General features: G+C 33.4%; 1 protein-coding gene across 2 annotated transcripts in view; it reads left to right on the top strand.

The window, feature by feature from the left end:
- LOC118198338 (uncharacterized) overlaps window positions 1–20,924 on the top strand; it is a 91,650-nt gene that overhangs the window by 5,492 nt on the left and 65,234 nt on the right. The window contains exon 1 of one of the 2 annotated variants that reach the window (XM_085808452.1): window positions 13,747–13,901. The exons of the other annotated variant lie outside the window; for it this stretch is intronic. Coding sequence (XP_085664578.1) covers window positions 13,845–13,901 — 57 coding nt within the window. The 5' untranslated portion in view covers window positions 13,747–13,844. Of the gene's footprint in view, window positions 1–13,746; window positions 13,902–20,924 lie in introns of those variants that run through there. 2 annotated transcript variants of the gene reach the window in all.

The following is a 20,924-nucleotide window of genomic DNA, read 5'->3' as shown; positions in this document are numbered from 1 at the left end:
CACACTGGAGCCCTAAATAAGATGAGCTCCGATACTTCTTTTTATAAAACTGAACCACAATTTAAAAGGGGAAAAAGAATTCCTAATGTTTAAGTTTAACAATAAGCAGACTTTGCAATACTCTATTTGCCTAGAAATACGAACTCATGAGAACATGAGACGTTCAAGTAAAGTTTCCTCATTCACATGCGGAAACCTTTCCCTTTAAGAAAAGCAATAAATTTGGGGGAGTTTGTTTAGGAGCGCCTAAATTTCTCGCCATGCCATTGTATCTAGTGTATTGTTATCGATGCTTACAGTTAGTTATCCTCGCAGGAAGGAAAATTTGTGTTCTTAAATGTGCGTTAAGTGACAGAGAGTACAATAAGAGTGAAATACTGAGATAAATTGCTCATGCACATCCTATACATCGTCTTCCCACAGTATCCACTAATGGGGGGGGGAAGCGTAACCAGCAACTTTACATATAGGAGTTCGATTCAGGACTCATTTACCCCTGACACCCATTCCCCTCACTTTTTGTTTCCACCCACTCATACCTTCATTCTTTTTCGCCCGGAATTTTCATCAGCTATACTTGTATATTTAATTTTTGTGATGCTAAAATAACTTCCCCCCTCCCTACGATCAGAATTTAAATTGGGCCGGAACCCAACGGATCTCAGCTCCGGTGCTTCTTAGATTTTGTAATAAATCATAATTCTTGCTGGAACGCACTGGAGCCCTGAATAAGAAGGCTGCGGCACTTCTTTTATGTAATTGAATAACAATTTCAGTAGAAATTTTATCTCAAAAATTTTATTTTAACAATAAAATTATGTTGAATTTCAATTTACTGTAACCAATTAAGTTATTTTCATGCAGGAGACCTGAAAGATAAGCAATTCGCCGGGACTCGAACCATGGACCTCTCGAATACGTGCCAAGCGTTCTGACCATTTCACTACAAAGGCGGGAGAAATACCTTATATACTTCCCCTTTTAAAGGGCGACTGGGGGTTAGGGGACTTTGATCACCAAATCCTGGTGGTCGAGAATCATCATCCACCACCTTTTTTTAGTTTGGGTGCCCCTGTGGAGACAGGGTTTCCTTTATTTTGCATAAGAAATTTATTTTAAGTTTACTACTCCTAAACTCAACGTCCCCTTAGATTTTCTCACCAGGATGTAAATTTAAAAAGTGAAGTGAATATTTTAATGTGTGAATCTTGAGTTTATTCAGAGCGTGTTTTCACTAGCCAGCATCTTGTCCATTTCAGATTATTGTCACTCACGTTAGGTTTTTGTGAGTCAACCTGTTAGGTGTAACTTAACGTGCTAATCCAGCACTATTTTATTTTAGATTTTGACTTTATATTTTACGTTTCACTTTCACCGCAAGTTGATGGTGCCATTGTAAAGCATAAAGATCGTGCCTTTATGTTAATCATTTGAATTAAATAAAGGATTATTTCACCCTTCTTCTGTGCTAGTAATTTATTCATGCCTGTGCGAGAATTTGCCAGGTTCATTGTAGGATCTAATTTAGTATATGTGGAATAACAGAGACAGATTTTGCAACACTAGGTTATTTTGATGCGGGAGAAAAATGAGCAGTGCCCTCATCAAGACTTGAACCACAGACTTCTCGAATGTGCGCAGAGTGTGCTGACCATTTTACTACAAAGGCGTGCTAAGAAGGCAGAAGAAATACCTTATAATCTTCAATTTATTAATGATTTGCCAGTATATGTATGCATTAAATATTTACATATTTTATAAAATTAACACATGCTTTCCCTTTAAATTAGTTAACTTGAATGCAAAACATATGAACAGTGTCTTTAATTAAACTAACATGTAATTGTTACTTATGTAGCTGATTTTTTGCTGCCTGATTTAGTTTCTTTAATCGGAAAATTAGCTAATGTCTCTTCCTCCAATTATATATTTTGCAATAAAAATCTAATTACTAGTCAAATTAGTTTTTAGTTTTGGCAAAATAATCTGCTTTTTAAACCATATTATTGGTAGAAATCGCTTAGCATGTTCTGTAGGCACAGCAATGTTTTAACTGTCATGCTGCATACAAATCCAGTACCTGTATGTATTCTTCAAACACATGTATGTAATAATAAACTGGTACAAAGGAAGAATTTAATAGAACCATTGACTGATTTTCATGGTTGGAGTGGCAGGAACAGGGATAGCAGATAGGATACTCTTTTGTTATCGGGAATTGGATTCAGAAATGTATGTACGTATGTTCGCATATATGTGTGCATGTTTATAGACTTGCATATATATGTACACATACAAACGTGAACATACATATGTGTACATATATACATTTCTGAATCTGGTCCCGATAACAAAATAGCTTGACTCTGTGGCATAGCAGGAAGCTGGAACTGTTTTGAAGAATTGCAAAATTACTTGATAATTTAACATCTCCTTATAATTTGGTGATTCTTATCGACATACATTATTGCATAACATCTTATTACATAGCACACTGGGGTTATCTGCACCGTACGATTCTAATTATGCAGTTACATTTTTAAATAATGGAGAAATAGAGCTTAGCAAACAGATGTCATTTATCAGAACAGTGCATGGTTTAAGGCTTCAAAACACTTTTCCTTTGACAAGTTCTATTTGAAGCATTAAAGAGAGGAGATTAGTACATATTTTTTAGTTGTTTTATTTTGTATTATTATCAATTTTGTTTGCATATTTGAATTTTTTTTTTTTTTAATTGTACATGTACTCCTTTTGGTTATGCCACTCCTGGAGAAAGAATTGGTTAGGGCCTTAGTCATGAAGAAATTATAATTTTTCATTTTTTTCCAATCTTTCCTTTTTAATTTTATTATTTTCAGTCTAGCAGCATTTGCACAGATTCGTCTAACAGCATTTGCACTTTTTAAAACTTAATTTTAAGCATTCGTTTTGGTCTTTCTTAAGAGTTATATGAATTAGCAACATTTGCACTTTGCGAAATATCTTGAGAGAAATTGCAGAAGTGCAGATCAGATTTACTGCACTATAATTTTGCTGAAGTTATATTTGTCATTAGAGGATTTACTAAAAATTACTTTGGTGTACTTTAAAAATTTAATCCATGTTGCTAATCTTTTCAGTCTGCTTTGTTACAATCTTCTTTGTTTTTCTGTAATAACTTGATAAAAGTTTTTGTATAGAACTGCACTGTATTATAGGGGATCAAAAACTGCTATTTATTTATTTTACTATGTATTAAATAGTAGTTACATGGTGTGATTTATCAATCAGTTGTTTGAATAGAACTCTTATCTAATAATAGCTGTATTGCACTATATGTTCTAAGTAACATTAAAAGCTCTGCATTAATTTTTTTAACATATTGCCTGGTATATTGAGGACTACAATTCTGATCGTCTTTTCAGTTTCAATATAGTGCACAAAATGTCCGGATATTTTTTAGTTTGAAGTATAAAAATGATAGAATTTTTTTTTTTTGAAAGTAGAAGATGAATTTATGGAATTTTGAATTCTGGAAGTAAGTTTCGAAATTGAACACTCCTACTTTCTGTTTTAAACAAACAAACAAAAGAACTCATTACCAAATAAATGCTGCATATTGATTGCATAATATTCATTACAGTGCACTAGCCAAAATTTGCCATGATGCTACTCTACCTTTTTTTTTCTATAATGAATTTAAACATTTTGTCAAAAACTAATTTATAGTAATGATTGTTTTATAGCTCAGAATTAAAAGTCTAAATTTTTTCTTTGATGTATCTGTAATTAAATGCTTCTCTTTCTTGAAGAAATGTTGAAATATGTATGATTCACATCAACATTAGCTAAAGATAGTATGATGCTTAGGAATTTGATTTGTACAGTTTTCCTTGCACTTTTAAAGGGAAAAATGTAAAATTTATCCTCTGATGTTAAAAGTTTTTGTTTTCAATGTTTCCATAATAAGTATCTTTTTATTTGTAGTAATTAAATTTGTTAATAAAGTTCAATAAACTAATGAACAAATAAATAAATGAAAATTTACTGTTCTTGAAATTTTTCTCTGCTGCTATTTGTGGTATGTCATTAAAAATGCTTTTTTTATAAATATGCACACATGTAGTTTATTTATTAATTAATTAATTAATTTTGTTTTCATAAAGTACAAGGAAGGTAAAGTAACGCAATAGAAAAATTTACATGTCATTCTGTAATTGTAATCCAAACAAATTTGAATTATGAGAAAATAAATTAAGAGGGGGGAATAGATATTTTGTCTTGTTAAAATTTTCAAGTTTTATCCTCCCCCCTCTTTTTTTAAGCTAATCCTGAATCTTTTATAATTACATTTTTATGAATAATTTTTTTTCCAGCATGAAATAAAAATTGTATAAATGAAAGGAACTGTAGCAGAAAGCATAAATAAAGGCATTATAGCAGAAGATTTTGTTGTGTTATAAAAGCGGTTGGCTTAAGCCCAAAATTTTATATGTGTTTAACTTTGCATTTTAAATAACACAATAATGCTATGTTATAACACCCTTCCTTTTAAGGTCACATTAAAGAAAACACGATGAAAATAAATAAAATATGATTGTTAAGGAAATTAAGGTAAATAATACTTTTATTAAATTAATTTGAACTTTAAAAAGGTGAATGTTTTTAAGAGTGTACTTGCTATTTAAATATAATTTACTACTATGTTTAAAATTGTTTCTAATCTTGCAGTAAAATCTTGCGAGTCAGTGTCATTACGTACTAGAAAAAATGCATTTCGAAGTTTAATTTCTGTCTGATTTTTTTGAAACTCTGTTCTGAGCAGACTCAATAAGGTGGCTAAGTCATGATTGATTTACAGCAGAATTTTGAATTATTTAAATACAGACGTTGGTTTCTTATTACAGTTACATGAAAATTATGAAAACAAATGAAATTACTAAGTAAAACTGGTTCAAGAGATAACGGAGACTACATTGCTAGATAGTGATCTAATAATTTAATTCATAATAGTTCTCAATGGGTGGCTTAATGTGCTTAGGCTTATTCCTTCCTAGGGCTGGCTTGCATTTAGATATCATACAGCTAAAGTTGAACATTAGAAAGTATCGTTCTATGTGGCATGCAGTTAAAAAAGTTTTTCCATTACATCTTCATGTAAATATTAATTTGGTTTAATATGACATGTGTAATGGAAAATTATCCTCTAATGAATTGTCTATATTCAAATCATATAACATTATGATCAAGGCTGTTTCGCAACACTTGTTTTCTTTGCTCCATCAGTAGTTTATTATGTGGTGATTATTTCAGCAGTTGTAATCCAATTTCAAATTGGAAAATTCCTTCACATTTAAATTTATGCTATCGGTATATGCTGAATGTAAGCTGTTAACCAAAATTTCTTAATTGAAACTAATGCAAAACATAATCTGCATTTAAGATTTTAAAATTCTGGGATCGGGTTTTTGTTTTGTTTAAATAATGTAAAAAAATTTTACTCTGAAATTATTGTTACATATTGATTGAATTTTTCTTTAATTCTTTGTGGATAGATAAGACTGTATTAAGTACGTTGGATTGCACTATTAAAAGGAACTAGGTATTCACTGCAGAGCTATAACAACCAAAGAGCGTTTGTCAACCAAATAAAACCAAGACAACTATTAATTGGCAGATAGGTATTTATTTAATCGAAGAAAAGGGAGATGTAGGCTTCTTTTATTTCTTTAGTTTGTGCACATACTTTATATATAGGTTTTTCATTCCCCTCTCTCTTTACATATATATATCACCATTAAAAGTGCTACAGGAAAGCGCTTAGCAGAGTCATATTCATTTTATAAATGCATTACAATGGAAGGTTAAAATGATCAAAATTTTGTATTGGATGGTTATTTAAATATGGAAAAGCCACGAAGACTGCCAATCGAAGTGGAGAGGTGCCTTTGTTGAGGATTTCTGAGGAAAACTGGCCATTATTCACGTTACACTTTGGGAAGAATACGAAATCAACCATGCAGCCAGCCTGTTTGCCTGGGTTCGAACCCATACTGCCTGAACTATCAATATTCAGTGATCTTAACCACTCAGCTACTGATAGGGCTACCATCAGTATTCTAATCAACCATCTCTGACAATTATCACAACTTTTATATGGTTAGATTTGTAGTCAAACTGATGGTAGTTATGAGTATTGTAGGCTATGTGGCTTCAGTTTTGTGCCAGTTTTAATCTGTTTTACTGGTTGGCAGGTGATGTCGTGCCAGACTGTTTTCTGTTCACAAGAGATCTGGAGAAAGTGCCTGCCAAATTAGGAGTCGAACATCTTGTGTCTTGAGGAAACGTGGCAGCATGCAATCTCGTACCGTTCCGTTGAAAAGTGGGGTTTATCAGAGTACTACATATGCAGACTAGAGGTGAACCGTGCCGAATGGCCATGGATACCATCAGTCCAAGTGCTGGCCCAGTGTAATCATGAAGAATGTAAGCTTACTTAAGCTACCTTCACATACGGATACGGCTGTCGTGATGCTGTAAGAGAAGAGCAAAATTCATCAGAAATGGCATTGTCGCTTAATTGACGATACACCTGTATACATATAATTGAACTACCATTTTAGGTGCTGAATCTCTTACAAGCAGTAGTTGTCTTGCTGATGATTCGTGGCCTTGAAGACGTTTATATGCGCTGGTGCTTGGGTATGGCAGCGTTTAGTGCATTATTGGTGCTGTGGAACACACCGTGTTTCCTGATAAAGGGTACGTGTATGGTGTCGTAGTCTCGGGCAGACACGCACCACATTAAAATATAAACATGATTTGGGAATGTAATATAAACACAATGTTCGGTTTTGAGGTGTTGGTATTCTTGCTTGTAATGTACGTGTTTTTTCAAGTAATGCAGATGAGATTTTTTTATTTTTAAAAATATTAAAGCTTGAATTTTTTGTAAAAGTTTTCAGAATTTTATGTAATTTATTTCTAAAAGATTTAATGCAAGAAACAAGAAATCATATATAGTTACTTGTATATAAATTAATTTTATTTTCATGTACATGCTTGCATTTAATATAATTGGTACTATTTCTATGAAAATTTTGCTTGAGGGAACTATGCCTACGAGACTTAGAAATTTTTTTTTCAAGTGTTTCATACAAATTAGTGTCAGGAAAATGAATTGCTAAGTGTTAATTGGCATTGTTGCTTTTACTTGGTATTCGTAATTGAAGATATCTGAAAAATAATTGAGCCCAAAGAGAGGATGAATAGCCTAGATAACACTTTTCTGCTGCAAAATCCTCCCTGTGAAACTGACAAGTATGGCCCACCAGTTGGCAAGCGGTACAGTTGCTGAACACTAGTAGTTTGGTCTGAGGCTCGAAACCAGGCCAGGGGGCTGGCTTCGTGGGCATTTTCGTGGATTCCCCTATGTATAATGTGTATACAAGCCAGTTCCTTAAAAAGGTCCTCCTTGAAGGCATCCCTCCCCTTAGGCATATAGCTGTCGAGTGCTTTGTGGTAATCAAATAAATCTAACCAATCTTTTTCTTGTATCAACCTCTTTTAAAAGAATATTTTTTAATCAACCTCCTTACATTTTTCTTTCTAAGATACAGCATAATCAAAATACAAATTATTGCATATAAATACCTTTAAGGTAAGTTGCACTAGATATATGAACAAATGTTTTGGAAAAAATAGGTTAATTAGATTTATGTTTTATTAGGTTTTGTGCTATTTTTAAATTTACAGATTTAAACATATTTTTGAAAACATAATCATGGGGTCTAATTTTGCAGAAGTTCGATTGTAGTTAATGTGATGCCTATATTTGATGTATTGATGCAGTTTTTTAAACATTTGTCATAAAACTGCTTAACTTAATTCTTAAATAACTTTGTTAAAAAATAGTCAACCTGTGTCTTGTTTTCCATATTAATCATATTGCTAGGTAAACTTTTATTTTGATATACTTTTTCAGAGAACTTTAAAATACCACAGCTTAGTGTGTACACATGTGTTTTGAACAAAACTTGTGCTTAAACTTTTTCTGTCAATGAACTCTTCTTGTATCATTACATCATGATCGAATATAGGGTCAGTCCATAAATTCGTGTGCATTTTTTCGTAAATTTTTAAATAATATTAAAAAATAGAATTTAACATTTTAATCCATTATATATTTTCCTCCATTATCTACAATGTCTCGTCATGTTACAGGAAGCTTCTTTATGCCGTTGCTGTAGAAAGACTCTGGTTTTAATGCAAAAAAACTTGAAAGTTCATTGTGTATATCCTGTTTATAATTTAATTTTTTTCCCAGTAAAAAATTTTGTAAGGCACGAAATAAGTGAAAATTATTTGGGGCAATATCTGGGGAGTAAGCAGGATGTGGCAAAAGCTCCCAATTAAATTCACTAATTTTTTGCAGCGTTGTTCAAGCCGTATGTGGTCTAGCGTTATCATGATGAAACAACACTTTCTTGATATTCGCCAATCGTGGACGTTTTTTTGATCCATTCTGAGTTTAGACGGCAAAGTTGTTCACTATAAACTTCTGAATTAATCGTTTGATTTGGCTCTAACAGTTCAAAATGTCTTGAACGGGGTTCATCATCAATGCTGCTTTTTCCAACTTTAAAATTTTTAAACCATTTCTGGGCAGTCCTTACACTAATAGTGTGTTCACCATGTACACTATTAATTTTTATCGCTGCAAATCTGGCAGATTCACCACACAAAATAAAAAATGTGGCACAGAACATTTGTACTGATTATCTATATTCATCTTCTGTGGGTACTAAAATGCGTTCGATATTTACGAAAGTTGGGGATGAACTGAATAATATGTTAGTCAAACGATGACAAGTTTCAACAGGTTCAAAATTGTATTGTTTTAGTAAATGCTTCGTAGTGAATTCCACGCATACTCTTAATGCGCGCGAACTTATGGACTGACCCAATACTATATCGCACGCAGTTCAGCGGCTCTGTGATCCATGCTGGCACATTCAAATTTTACCTATAAGCAATTTTGAAATATTAGTACTTTTTTCATAATTAATGGATCTTCATTTTTCTGATCAGTTGCCTGTTCATATTCAGCTATCGACCCCTTGATCATCATTGATTTCCTTTAAAATTTCAGCAACCCTCCAGGTGGTCAGTACCAACCTCATTGCGAAACCCTGATTTAGACTGAATTTACTTTGAAATTAATTAAAAAAATTCTGTATCACCGTTATCTTTGAGAAATATTTGTTTCTTTATGGTTTAGGGGTACTTACCATTTTAAAATAAAATAGGACTACTTTTGAAGTAAATTTTTTTACATAAATCAGTTATAAATCTGTTATTAGTTGTGCAGACACCAGGGTCAAAGCTATGCTTTTTGCTGTCCATTGCAATTTCTATGGATCCTAAATTCTGATGACTCCTAAATTCCGCTACCCGCTGCCTCTTGTAAGTTCTAAAAATTTAGGGTGGCAAAATTTTGCTGCGCGATGTTTCTCTGCAATCGAGAAATTTTGTCGCTTCTTAGTCCTCTTGCTGGCGCAACTGCACCGGTTGTACTGGCTCTGGCGCCGGCATGACAAACACCATAAACTACAATACTTATATTAAGTAAAAAATAAAAATTTCAGTAAGCGAAAACGTTATTGTCGTGAGGATGAAGGACTGTTGATTTATTATTATTATTATTAAAAGAAACAGAAGGAGGTCCCCATGTACCTCATAGTATCACATGGGGCTCACAAAAGTAAGTGTGAAACACAATACAAAATAAACAGTAAGAGAAAATTTAAACAAAATTAAGAAGGATTACAAAATTTTACTATCTGTTGACAAAAATTGTTAAAGTCACTTCTCTCAGAAATAAATTGGTAAAATTCTGGAGGCCAGTTAATATTAAAATTTTTCAGTCCAAGTTTCAAGATTTTTCTTTCGCTCTCATATTTAGGACATAGAAGAAGCACATGTTCAACATTCTCCTCGCCACCGACGCTACAATCACAGACTCTGGGCTCAAATAGCCAGTAAGAAATTGGGTTAATTTACAGTTTATGAAGAAGTGATGACATGACATTCTCATTTTGATGTAAGGGAAAAATCTGTTAGTTAAGCTCCCTTTATTTCAGCTAATAAATTCTTGATTCCACGACGCTACAATACTTTCATACATGACATTCTTATAAAAGGAATTAGGGATTGACAAAAGTGTCAATTTCAAGCTTTGTGGCAGTCTTAGCAAGGAAATCGGCCCGTTCGTTTCCAACAACACCTATATGACTACGAACAAATGCAAATGCAACCGAAATATTTTATCTTTTAGGTTTTTAAGTTGTTTTTGAATCTCGATGATGATATTTTTAGAGAAAGAAATACATTTTAGGGTCTCCAAAGATGATAGAGAATCAGTACAAGTAAGATAGTGTGAAATTTTGTTCAGAGATCCATTTAGTGGCGAAGTTTAAAAGCACTTAGTGGTGGATGTTAAAAGCCATTTAGTGGCGAAGCTATAAAAACGGTACATTCATCTCTAAAGACTGATGATTGAAGTCTTAAAATTTCTCAGATCCAGACTAAGTTTAAACACGTTTCAGCTTTCAAATGTGAACGAATTTTTTCTATTATTGTAGATTATGCTCAACTATGAAAGAAGATACAGACATATTGGAGCATTATTGAAAATATGCATTATAATAAGAATTATTTATGTGTCGACAAAGTATTCGAGGGTCAACTGAAAAAGAAATACCTTTGTGAAAGACTTTCTGAGGGAAACGAGCTTGTATCCACATTACACTTGGGGAAAGGCAAAGTCAGTAAACAAACAGGGTTAGGCTCTTTCCAACACTCGATTTTAGTGCCGTCACTTGACATACGGTGGGTAATAAAAATATTGGCAATTGCCTATAGTTGATCGTATCAGCTAACAAATTAAATGCTTGACAGTTTTAGCTGGGCAATGAATACAGGAGGTGATAAACACACAAATCTAATGAAACTTTCATTTTAATATGCTTTTTTGCAAAATATACAACAAAAACGTAAATTTGTATGTCAAAAAGTATAGGAAAAGTTCTAACTGCTAATGGAAATTTTGTTGAGGTAACGTGTTTAGATTGATAAGGAACCCTGTTAGTATGAAATCTGCAGTGCTATTTCAAAACTTTTAAAACTTAATTTTGCTATTACAGTGATAAAATGGCCTCGACGTCGAAGAAGTTGGATGTTAATGTTAAAAGCATGGTTATTCATCTCAGAAATGAGGATTTAACTTATAGCTGTAGGAATACAACTGAACGTAAGTTTATTTACTGTTAGAAGTGTTGTAAAAAAGTTCAACGAGACAGGATCGATGGAAAATAAGATTAGAAATGAACGGCCTGGAATATTTTCTGCGAGGGAAAAGCGTTTAATTATCAAAGAGGTTTAAGAAAAAAACCCCAAAATAAGTGTACCGCAGGTAGTTGCTAATACTTCGCAGAAAACATTTAGTGTACAGATTATACGGAATATTTTACATAAAAGATGGAAGGGCAAGGAGAAAGAAACCTTTCATTTCAGAAATAAACATGAGAAAGAGATTAGCTTTTGCAGTATCTCATGTTAATTTATCAGACGAGTTTTGGAACACAGTTATTTTCTCTGACGAAGTGAAGTTTAACGTTTTCGGGAGTGATGGGCGACAATATATGTGAAGAAAGCCGAACGCCGAGCTGGAAAAAACAACATTTAACACCGACTGTGAGACATGGTGGAGGGAGCGTCGTAATATGGGGCTGTATAGCAGCAAACGGAGTTGGTAACCGGTGCTGCATTGATGGTATTATGACAGCATGTACGTACATTTACATATTGCGCCATAACTTGAAATTTAGTGCCCCAAAATTTAAGAGCATCATTCGTGCTTTAACAAGACAATGACCATAAGCATATAGCGAACCTCACCCGGAAATGGTTACTGTAGAACGCTTCACTCCAGTTAAAGACAGCGTCTTAATCGCCTGACATGAATCCAATTGAAAATTTATGGCACAGATTGGACCTAGAAATCAAAAATTTTGTGTAAAGACAAACTTAAGCGTATACCCCTGCTAGAATGGCACAAAATTCGCAATAGTACAACCAAGACTTTGGTTTTCTGTATGAGGAATATATTACAAGCCTGTTATAAATGCAAAAAGTATGAATACAAAGTTATAAAGTTTGTTTCCACATTTTGCTGTATGATCTTGCCAATATTTTTTGACATGCAAATTTACGTTTTTATTGTATATTTTGTGTAAAAGACACATAAAAATGAAAGTTTAATTATTATTTGCGTGTTTATTACCTCCTGTGTTCGTTATGCCCAGCTAAAGTTGTCAAGCGTTTCCTTTGTTAGCATTCTCTTCCTTTGTATGATCAATTATAGGCAATTGCCAATACTTTTTTTACCCACTGTATAGAAGTGGGAGAAACAAAGACTCAAAGGGAGTAGGGAATAGTTGCTTTTCAGATTACTGTAAGGCAGTGTGACATCACGGAAAAGCAAATCTTGGAGTGTAGTAACCTATAGGAATACCATGAAAGCTGTGCAGCTAGAGTCCGTTCGTCAGGATTTGAACCCGGGTCGAACTACCAGTGCTCATTTCTGTTACCACACCGCCGCTGTTGGGCCGCCTAAATATGTGCTCATGGGTAATTTTTTTTTTGGGGGGGTGCTTATTCAAAGACTCTTGAACTGTGGCCTTGCCGATATATACTACAAGTAGCAATAAATTGCGCGAACAAACAACCAGTACACCCCCTTTTTTTTCTCATGGGAACTGGAGAACTGAGTGAGGGAAAAAGTACTGCAACGTTTATGAAATTACATATATGCAATAGTGCATATTGCGCATGAATTACTGCTTTTACATGAAAATACCAGATTTGGGAAGAAAAAATATGGCACGCGAAGTGTTAATCGACAAGGGAAAGATGAATTAGCTTAGTTTCAGCTAAAAGTGGCATCATTAAAATGCACAGATGTGCATGAAATAAAATGTGTATTTTAAGAGCAGTTTCTTGGCACCATTGAGTTTAGCTTCTTGGTTCCCTTAAAATTGGTGGCCAATAGTGAAAAATAAATGTCGTTTTTGGATTCGGTAGTGTATAGGAAACGGGAGGGGGGGAATTTAAATGCAGATCATGCGACATGTTCTCCAGAAGTAATGGATTCCGAGAAAATTAAAAGGTACAAAAAAAGGTTTAGTGCTTTTATGGTGTTTAGTTGTACGTATATGACTACCTGATCTTAGTAAAATACTTTTTGATTTGAAATTCAACTTAGGTATATTTTTATTATATGTCACTAAACGTATTATTATCCTCCGCATAGAGGGTTTTCATTGCAAGTTTCTATTTTAGACTGTTGTTTATTATCCGTACACAGTGGAATTTTGATTTATACACAATAAATCAAATATTGAAACATATTACATTGACTTCGCGATAATCGAATGTTGCACTTTATGAAAGATTTTATGTGTGCCAAAAATTATGAGAGCTTTATTGTTTATAATAAACGGTGAATATCTTGCATATAAAGGAAGTCGGGAGATGCTTTAGAGAAAGGATCTCTGTCTTAGCGTTCTGCTTTGGTGGATACTTCTAGTAATGCGCATGCGTGGTTGATTGTCATGTTGGTTATTGCGCAATTATTATTGCGGTGGGAATGTCGACTTTTGTTTGATTGCGATTATTTCGTCACGGGTGACTACCGACTCAAAAAGCATTGTCCTTTCAACGCTCCGCGAACTGGAAGCAATGTTGCACTTACTTTGCACATCTTCGCGTGATCCCTTTCATCCTTTTGTTTGAATCTAAGCATGGCTTCTGCTTATGCCTTTCGAGGTTTTATACAAAGTGATAGGATTCCTCCCAAAGTAAGCGTACTTTACTTTCTCTTTTATCAACCATGATTAAGATAGCACCACAAAAAATAATTACGTTTGTTTTTGAAACTTTTCTTTTTAAAATCGTTTCGCGGCTTTTTAAAAAACGAGTGCGCAGAGTTTTTTTTCCTTCTTTTTTTCTTTCTTTTTTTTTTTCTTTTCTTTTTTTTTGGTTCCTTTATTTATTTTTGCTTTTTATCCCAACTAGAATAATTTAATTAGCTTGAAGTCTAAATGAAAAGTATTTTGTAATAAACTTAACATATGTATAAATTTTGTCCTTATTTTAATTGTGAATGGAAGGTTAAATTTTTTTTTGTCATTGCATAAGGGCATAAATGTTATTTCATTACACTGTTTACTGGCATTTTCTGCTGCGATATCGTTCAGATTATTTACGAGTTACATCTTACGAAGATCCAGTTACGGAGCTCCTTGATTGAAGAAACAATATGCAGAATACGCACGTTTAATGTTTATCTCCATATTCATTCCTGTTTTTAAGAAACTCGGTTGTCTTCTAGCAGCTTTTTGTTTCTTTACGTATTGTTTAGTTGTTTGAATAATATTGGCTCCATTTGTATCCAATATCCTTGAAAAGAAATTCGACTTCATGAATGTTGAAGTAAATCTGTATAAATGCTTTTTAAATTCCCTCACTTTGTTATACATAACACACAAATAAAAAAAATAATAATGCTTTTTATTATATGCCTCGCATGAAGAATTCTAAAGAAAAAAACTATTGCGTAGGTATGCACTTAAATGTGCACTTAGCATATTATCTAAAAATCTCTTGCACGTTAATAACTCAACGTAATTAAAGCTGTGTTCAGTGGGGAAAATTATACCTAATTCTGATAGTATATTTCAAGAGCCTGTTGAAAAAAGTCATTTGAGAATTCTTAAATATTATTTTGTGATTGTCGCTAAAATTTTAACCTAAATAAATAAAAAAAATGAATTTGTAATATCCATGCAGGAACGTATTTTCATTCTTAAAATCTGCTGGAACTATGTTGCTCCATTAACCTAAAGAAAATTATGCCAAAAATATTTCTGATCAACAAAACGTAATATTAGCGTTTTAGTTCTAATGTTCAGGAAATTTAAAATGGTATAATCGTGTATTTATATCCGAACTTTTAAGTGACCCATTGGTTGGTCATAAACTTTATTTATGCCAAATTGTGCATGCGAGAGTTGTCAGCCCTTCTTTTCTGCTAAGGCTGTGTGACGAAATGGTAATTCTGGTGCAGCCGGCTTCCTCAATCGAGAATACTTTTATACATTCAAAATTGCCCTTTTTAAGTACTAAAATATTTTATCATTGTTTACCTGAGTCTTTCAGTGCAGGTAAAAAGAAAAGAGAACCATCATTATGCCCGTAAACAGGAGCTTACTATCTGAAAATATTTATTTATGTTAATAGATTTCACACATTAGTATTCTGTAAATTGCGCAGTTTTAACATGGTATCTGTTATTTTTAACATCTTAAATATAACTAATGTTAATAACTTTTATTCATTGAAATGTATTATTACAATGAATTCGTACATGGTAAAACAAATTTTGAACTTGAAAGATTTCTCATTTTCCCCTTTCGTTTGTTCATTAAGAGCACTTCTATGAATTGTTCATAATTATGCCTCGTTTAACTTTGTTTTGTTCTAATGTTTATGGTGCATGTATTGCTAAGGGGGGATTTTCCCTACAAAGATCACTTCATAACATTTTCCATGTATTATTTCTTGGCTGACGCAGTTGCACTGGGGGGGGGGTAAATCCATAACTATTTTCGAGCTTTTATAATAAATTTGAGAATCTGATGCAACACAGAATTTCAGGCTGATACAGGCGTCTTAAATTTAAAATAATAATAAAAAATTATGTAGCAATTGAAGTTTCTAGTTGAATTTTTAATTTCGGAAGTTATTTTATGGTGGGAAATATTGATTTATGTTAAGTTTTCTGACGAAATCGTGTTTTTATGTGTGTATATCTGAAAGTGTCAATAACCAAAACAAACATAAAACTACAGGTACCAAATGCAGAAGTTAGTATGTTGTTGTCTGAAATTCTTCCTGTAAAAATGAAATTGTACTTCTCTTAACTAACAGGAGGCTTTCCCCTTTTGCACAAAGAGCACAAATGTGAAATATCTACACTGTGCTTGTTTTATATGCAATTAATTGTAATATGAGCGTAGTTGTAGATTAGGATGCTGTGCAAGAAATGAATCTTTAGTGTGATGTAGCTGCACAGATCCATACTGACTTATTCAATTACTAGAAAGAAATTAATGCAAGGACTTTTGCATCTAATGGTTCTGTGAGACTAAAGGTGCATCCAAGAGATAATAAGAGGTTTTGTTAACAATAACAACATTTATTTACAAGAAAATATACGAAAATTTCAATCAATTAGATATATTATTAGGCATCTCTGCCTTCCACGTCTTACACCTTTAGTATCCTGCCTGCCACTGACTATTAGGACGAACGCAGCGCCCTCTAGTCAGAATGACGGTGGAAATACGTAATACTCCCCACCTGAACTCACTTGAGTTCACTTACCATTGAATTAACTAAATTTACATTCAGGAACCATTTAAAATTACAAGAATAAAAATATAAGTAGCATATTATATCAAATACAAAGCTTCAAAATTATTCAGTGACTTAACATACAAAAACCAATTACACTTTTAACTTCCAAAGAAAATTGTTCAAATATCAAGCATTAAAATATAAGCACAATTAAACTATCATTAATACACAGATAGAACATTAACAGGTTGCAACTCAATTAAACTAACATAATTATGGATTAATTTCCAAATTATACACAAGTTGTACTGAGCGTCTTATTTGTCCTTTAGGAGTCTGAATAAGAAGAGAACGAACTTTTCCATCTCTTCCTGGATATAGCTCTAAAATTTTCCCCATCATCCACATATTTCTGGGATAACGCTCATCATTAATCAAAACAATATCATTCACTTTAAATGAAACTATTTTACCTGGTTGTGGAGAAATATAAGCTGATCTTAGATTAAGTAAATATTCCTTTCTCCACCTGTTCCAGAAGTGATTCAAAAGTGTTTGCTGATATTTATATTTCTTTACCAAAGAATTCCTATTAACATTTAAATTTTCATTTTTATGTTTTTTTACAGGTAAAGACACCAACCTTTTACCAATAAGAAAATGAGATGGGGTGAGTGGAGAGGGTTCTGAGGGTTCGTTGTACAGATACGTGATAGGCCTGGAATTAACCAGAGCTTCAATTTCCGAAAAAACAGTTTCCAATTCCTTCAAAGAGAGAGAGGATCGTCCAACAATTTTCTTTAAGCAGGTTTTAACCGTCCGTATCTGTCTCTCCCAGAAACCTCCCCACCATGGACTTTTTTCAACTATAAAATTCCAAACTATACCTTTAGAAGCAAACAAATTTTTAACTTGATCATTATCTATCTGATTCCACCATTTTTTCAATTCACTATTTGCTTTTTTAAAAGCTTTGGCATTATCAGAATATATAGTGGAACATAATCCTCGATGAGAAACAAATCGTCGGAATCCTAACAAAAAGGAATCAGCACTTATGTTAAGAACTACTTCTAAGTAGATAGCTCTTGTCATTGCACAGCTGAATATAAGTAAATAACACTTTGAATTAAAATCACGAACAAAAAATGGTCCGGCAAAATCCACACCGCATACATCAAATGGTGGATGCTCTTGAATTCTATCAGGCGGTAAAGGGGCAACCACCTGCATTCCAGATTTCACTCTGAATAGTCTACAAATCAGACAGTTATTTAACACTTTTTTCACAAATTGACGACCTTTAACAATCCAGAATTGTTCTCGTAAATGTGTTAAAGTTGCATCAACACCTAAATGGCACATTTTAGTATGAGAATCACAGATAAGTAGTTCCACAAATTTATCATTAGATGGAAGAAGCCAAGGATGTTTGGCTCGCATATCGTTACTTGAAAACTGTAAACGTCCCTTTAAACAAATTAAGTTATTATCATCAAGTTCAGGATTCAAATTAAATATGCGTGAACTCTTATCGATAGTTCCTTTAGAAAGAAGTTGGGTAACTTCTGTACTATAATGCTTAAATTGTGTAGCTTTGATCCAAAAACGCAAAGCTTGCTCGAGTTCTGGAGCACATATAGGTCCATTTAATTTTGTAGAATTAGGTTTAGAATTGTGCACAAACCTTTTAATCCAAGCAGTAACACGCAGTAATCTACTTAATTCGCTGAAGTCATTAACGTCCAGTAACGACGACATAGGTAAGTTTCCATTAGCTGAACTGGTTACCATGGAATTAACCAGTGCAGTCCGTCGCTCTTTCACTATAACGCGTTCATCACAGATGTCATTAAAATGTTGTAGCGATTCTTTAAGAGGCCACGAGTGAAGTGGTTTAGACAACCAAACAGGGCCTGACCACCACAGAGAACTTGTAAGAATCCTCCTAGCCGATTCTCCTCTAGTAGTAAGGTCTGCGGGATTGTCGGAGCCACTGCAATGGTTCCAACACTCTGGTAGAGTCAGCGACTGCACTTGAGCTACTCTGTTGGCGACAAATGGTTTCCATTGTTTAGAAGATCCTTTCAACCAATGAAGGACGATTTGAGAGTCGCTCCAAAAGAAAATTTGTTTCGCGAAATTAGGAAATAGACCTTGTAAATAATTTCCTAAACGTGCAGCGAGGAGAGCTGCCATTAACTCTAATCTTGCAAGAGTCAAAGTTTTTAAAGGAGCAACTTTACTTTTTGACATTATAAAGCTCACTTTGATTTGGCCATTGTAATTCACGTACCTTAGGAACGCAACAGCCCCATATGCCTTGGGACTGGCGTCACAAAACACATGAAGAGAAACTTCACTTATTTCTACACTTTCAAAAAACCTTCTTTCAATAGATACTGATTCAAGTTCACAAAGTTCAGAACACCAGGTTTTCCATTTATTTTGGAGGTCACTTGGCAAATCTTCATCCCATTGTAGACCACGTTCCCACATCTCTTGCAGAAGAATTTTCACAGTGATTACAAAGGGACTAATGAGTCCACATGGATCAAATATCTTTGAAATAACTCTCAAAACATGACGCTTGGTGATTCTAGCATCAATGGAATCCCTAACATCTCTTAAATCTAATTTAATTTTATCCTCAATCGGATCCCACTTCAATCCCAAGAAACCTGTTCCTTGCCCGAAGTCAGTATTTTCCTCATATCCGTTTTCATTCCAAAGTTTATACAATTCCGGACAATTAGTTTTTAATTTCCTCAATTGAAATCCCGCTGCTTTTAATATCTCTATTGCCGTAGAAGTTAAATGATAAGCATCTTGAACGGTATTGGCTCCATAGCAGAGATCATCAACATAAAGAAAAGAATTTAACATGTCATAACATTTTGGATGATGTTCCTTAAATTTCTTAATGTGAAATTTCAAAACGCAAGCCAAGGAAAATGGCGAAGTAGTTAAACCAAATGGGAGACGATTTAAATGGAGAGTTTCGGTTGAATCGCCTACCTCTTCGGGAAACCACAAAAATTTAAGGTATTTTCTATCTTCCTCCGCAATCTCTATCATAAGAAAAGCTTTCTCTAAATCTCCGCAAAATGCAACTTGATATTCTCGAAATTTAAGAATTATGTCCAATAAATTTGCATAAAGATTTACTCCTGATTCTAGAGACTCATTAAGAGATTTATTATTTTCATTACCTTTACTGCTACAGTCATAAACAATTCTAACTCGAGTTGTTTCCTTGTCATCCCTAATTACTGCTCTGTGAGGCATATAATATCCTAAATTTTTATCTTCATTAACACATTTTCCCACAATCTGACATTCTAACTGATCCGATATAATTTGTTTATACTGGTCATAAATTTTTTGATTTTTATTTAGTTTTTGCTTTAACGAATCAAAACGCTTTTTCGCAACCTCATAATTAGAATTCAACCCAACTACAGGTCCCAAGTTTTCCTTCCACATCAATCTACAAACATACCTTTCCCCATTAAATTCCAAAGAATTTTCAAATTTTTCAATCAATTGCTTGTCCCATTCAGAAAAGTTTTGTTTGTCTGACTGAAATTCTTCTATTTCCCAAAATTTTTTCAAATCGCACAAAATTGAAGAAGAGTCCATGACTAAACATACATTTTCATAATTATTAGTTAATTTATTACTTCCTTCCACTCCCGCTAGTAACCAACCGAAACAAGAATTTATCGCAGTAATGTTTTCATTTAACTTTACTCTCTCGTCATAAACAATATCCCAAAATGAATCACATCCGATAAGTATTTCCGTCTGACAGTCGCCAGAAAATGAATCAGCCAAAGGTAAACCTCTTTCCTTCAACGCATTGCGAATAGATACATTAGGAATTTTCAAGGACAAATTAGATATATATTCCGTTATGACAGCTTCTAACTCGTACGATTTCGAACTTTGATCCCTATTGCGCAACGTCAATGAAACGATACCGTATTCCTTCTCACGTGCTATTTTGTCTCCGAAAGCAAAAATAGCTATTCTTTCGTAGCGTATTGGCTTTAATTTTAATTCTTTAACTAATCGAGATGAAATAAAACTTCGATGACTACCATTGTCTAAAATAACATTAGTTAAGACTGAAATTTTATCCGAACAAGTTAAAACTGTACATGTTTGTAAAAAGGGCTTATTTTTGGTACATATATTACTATGAGACACAGAAATATTCTCGGCGCTTTTATTAGATTGTGAGTCATTCAAAATAGTTTCGCTTTCCACTTGCTTCTCACAACCTCTCGTCTTAACATTAACGGGTTTATTTTTTCTACACACTGACTCATGATGAAAATTGCTTAAACAATTTTTACACGATATTTTTTCCCTGCATACGCGAGAAACGTGATATTTCTGGAAACAACACCAGCATCTAGCTTCAGTCCTAAGCTTATTTATTTTTTGTTCTACATCCA

The sequence above is a fragment of the Stegodyphus dumicola genome, chromosome X1 (genome assembly GCF_044657685.1).
Source record: "Stegodyphus dumicola isolate Sdum_Otavi_A_Nest chromosome X1, ASM4465768v1".
NCBI classification, from domain to species: domain Eukaryota; kingdom Metazoa; phylum Arthropoda; class Arachnida; order Araneae; family Eresidae; genus Stegodyphus; species Stegodyphus dumicola.
This window is presented reverse-complemented; position numbering and strand designations above follow the sequence as displayed.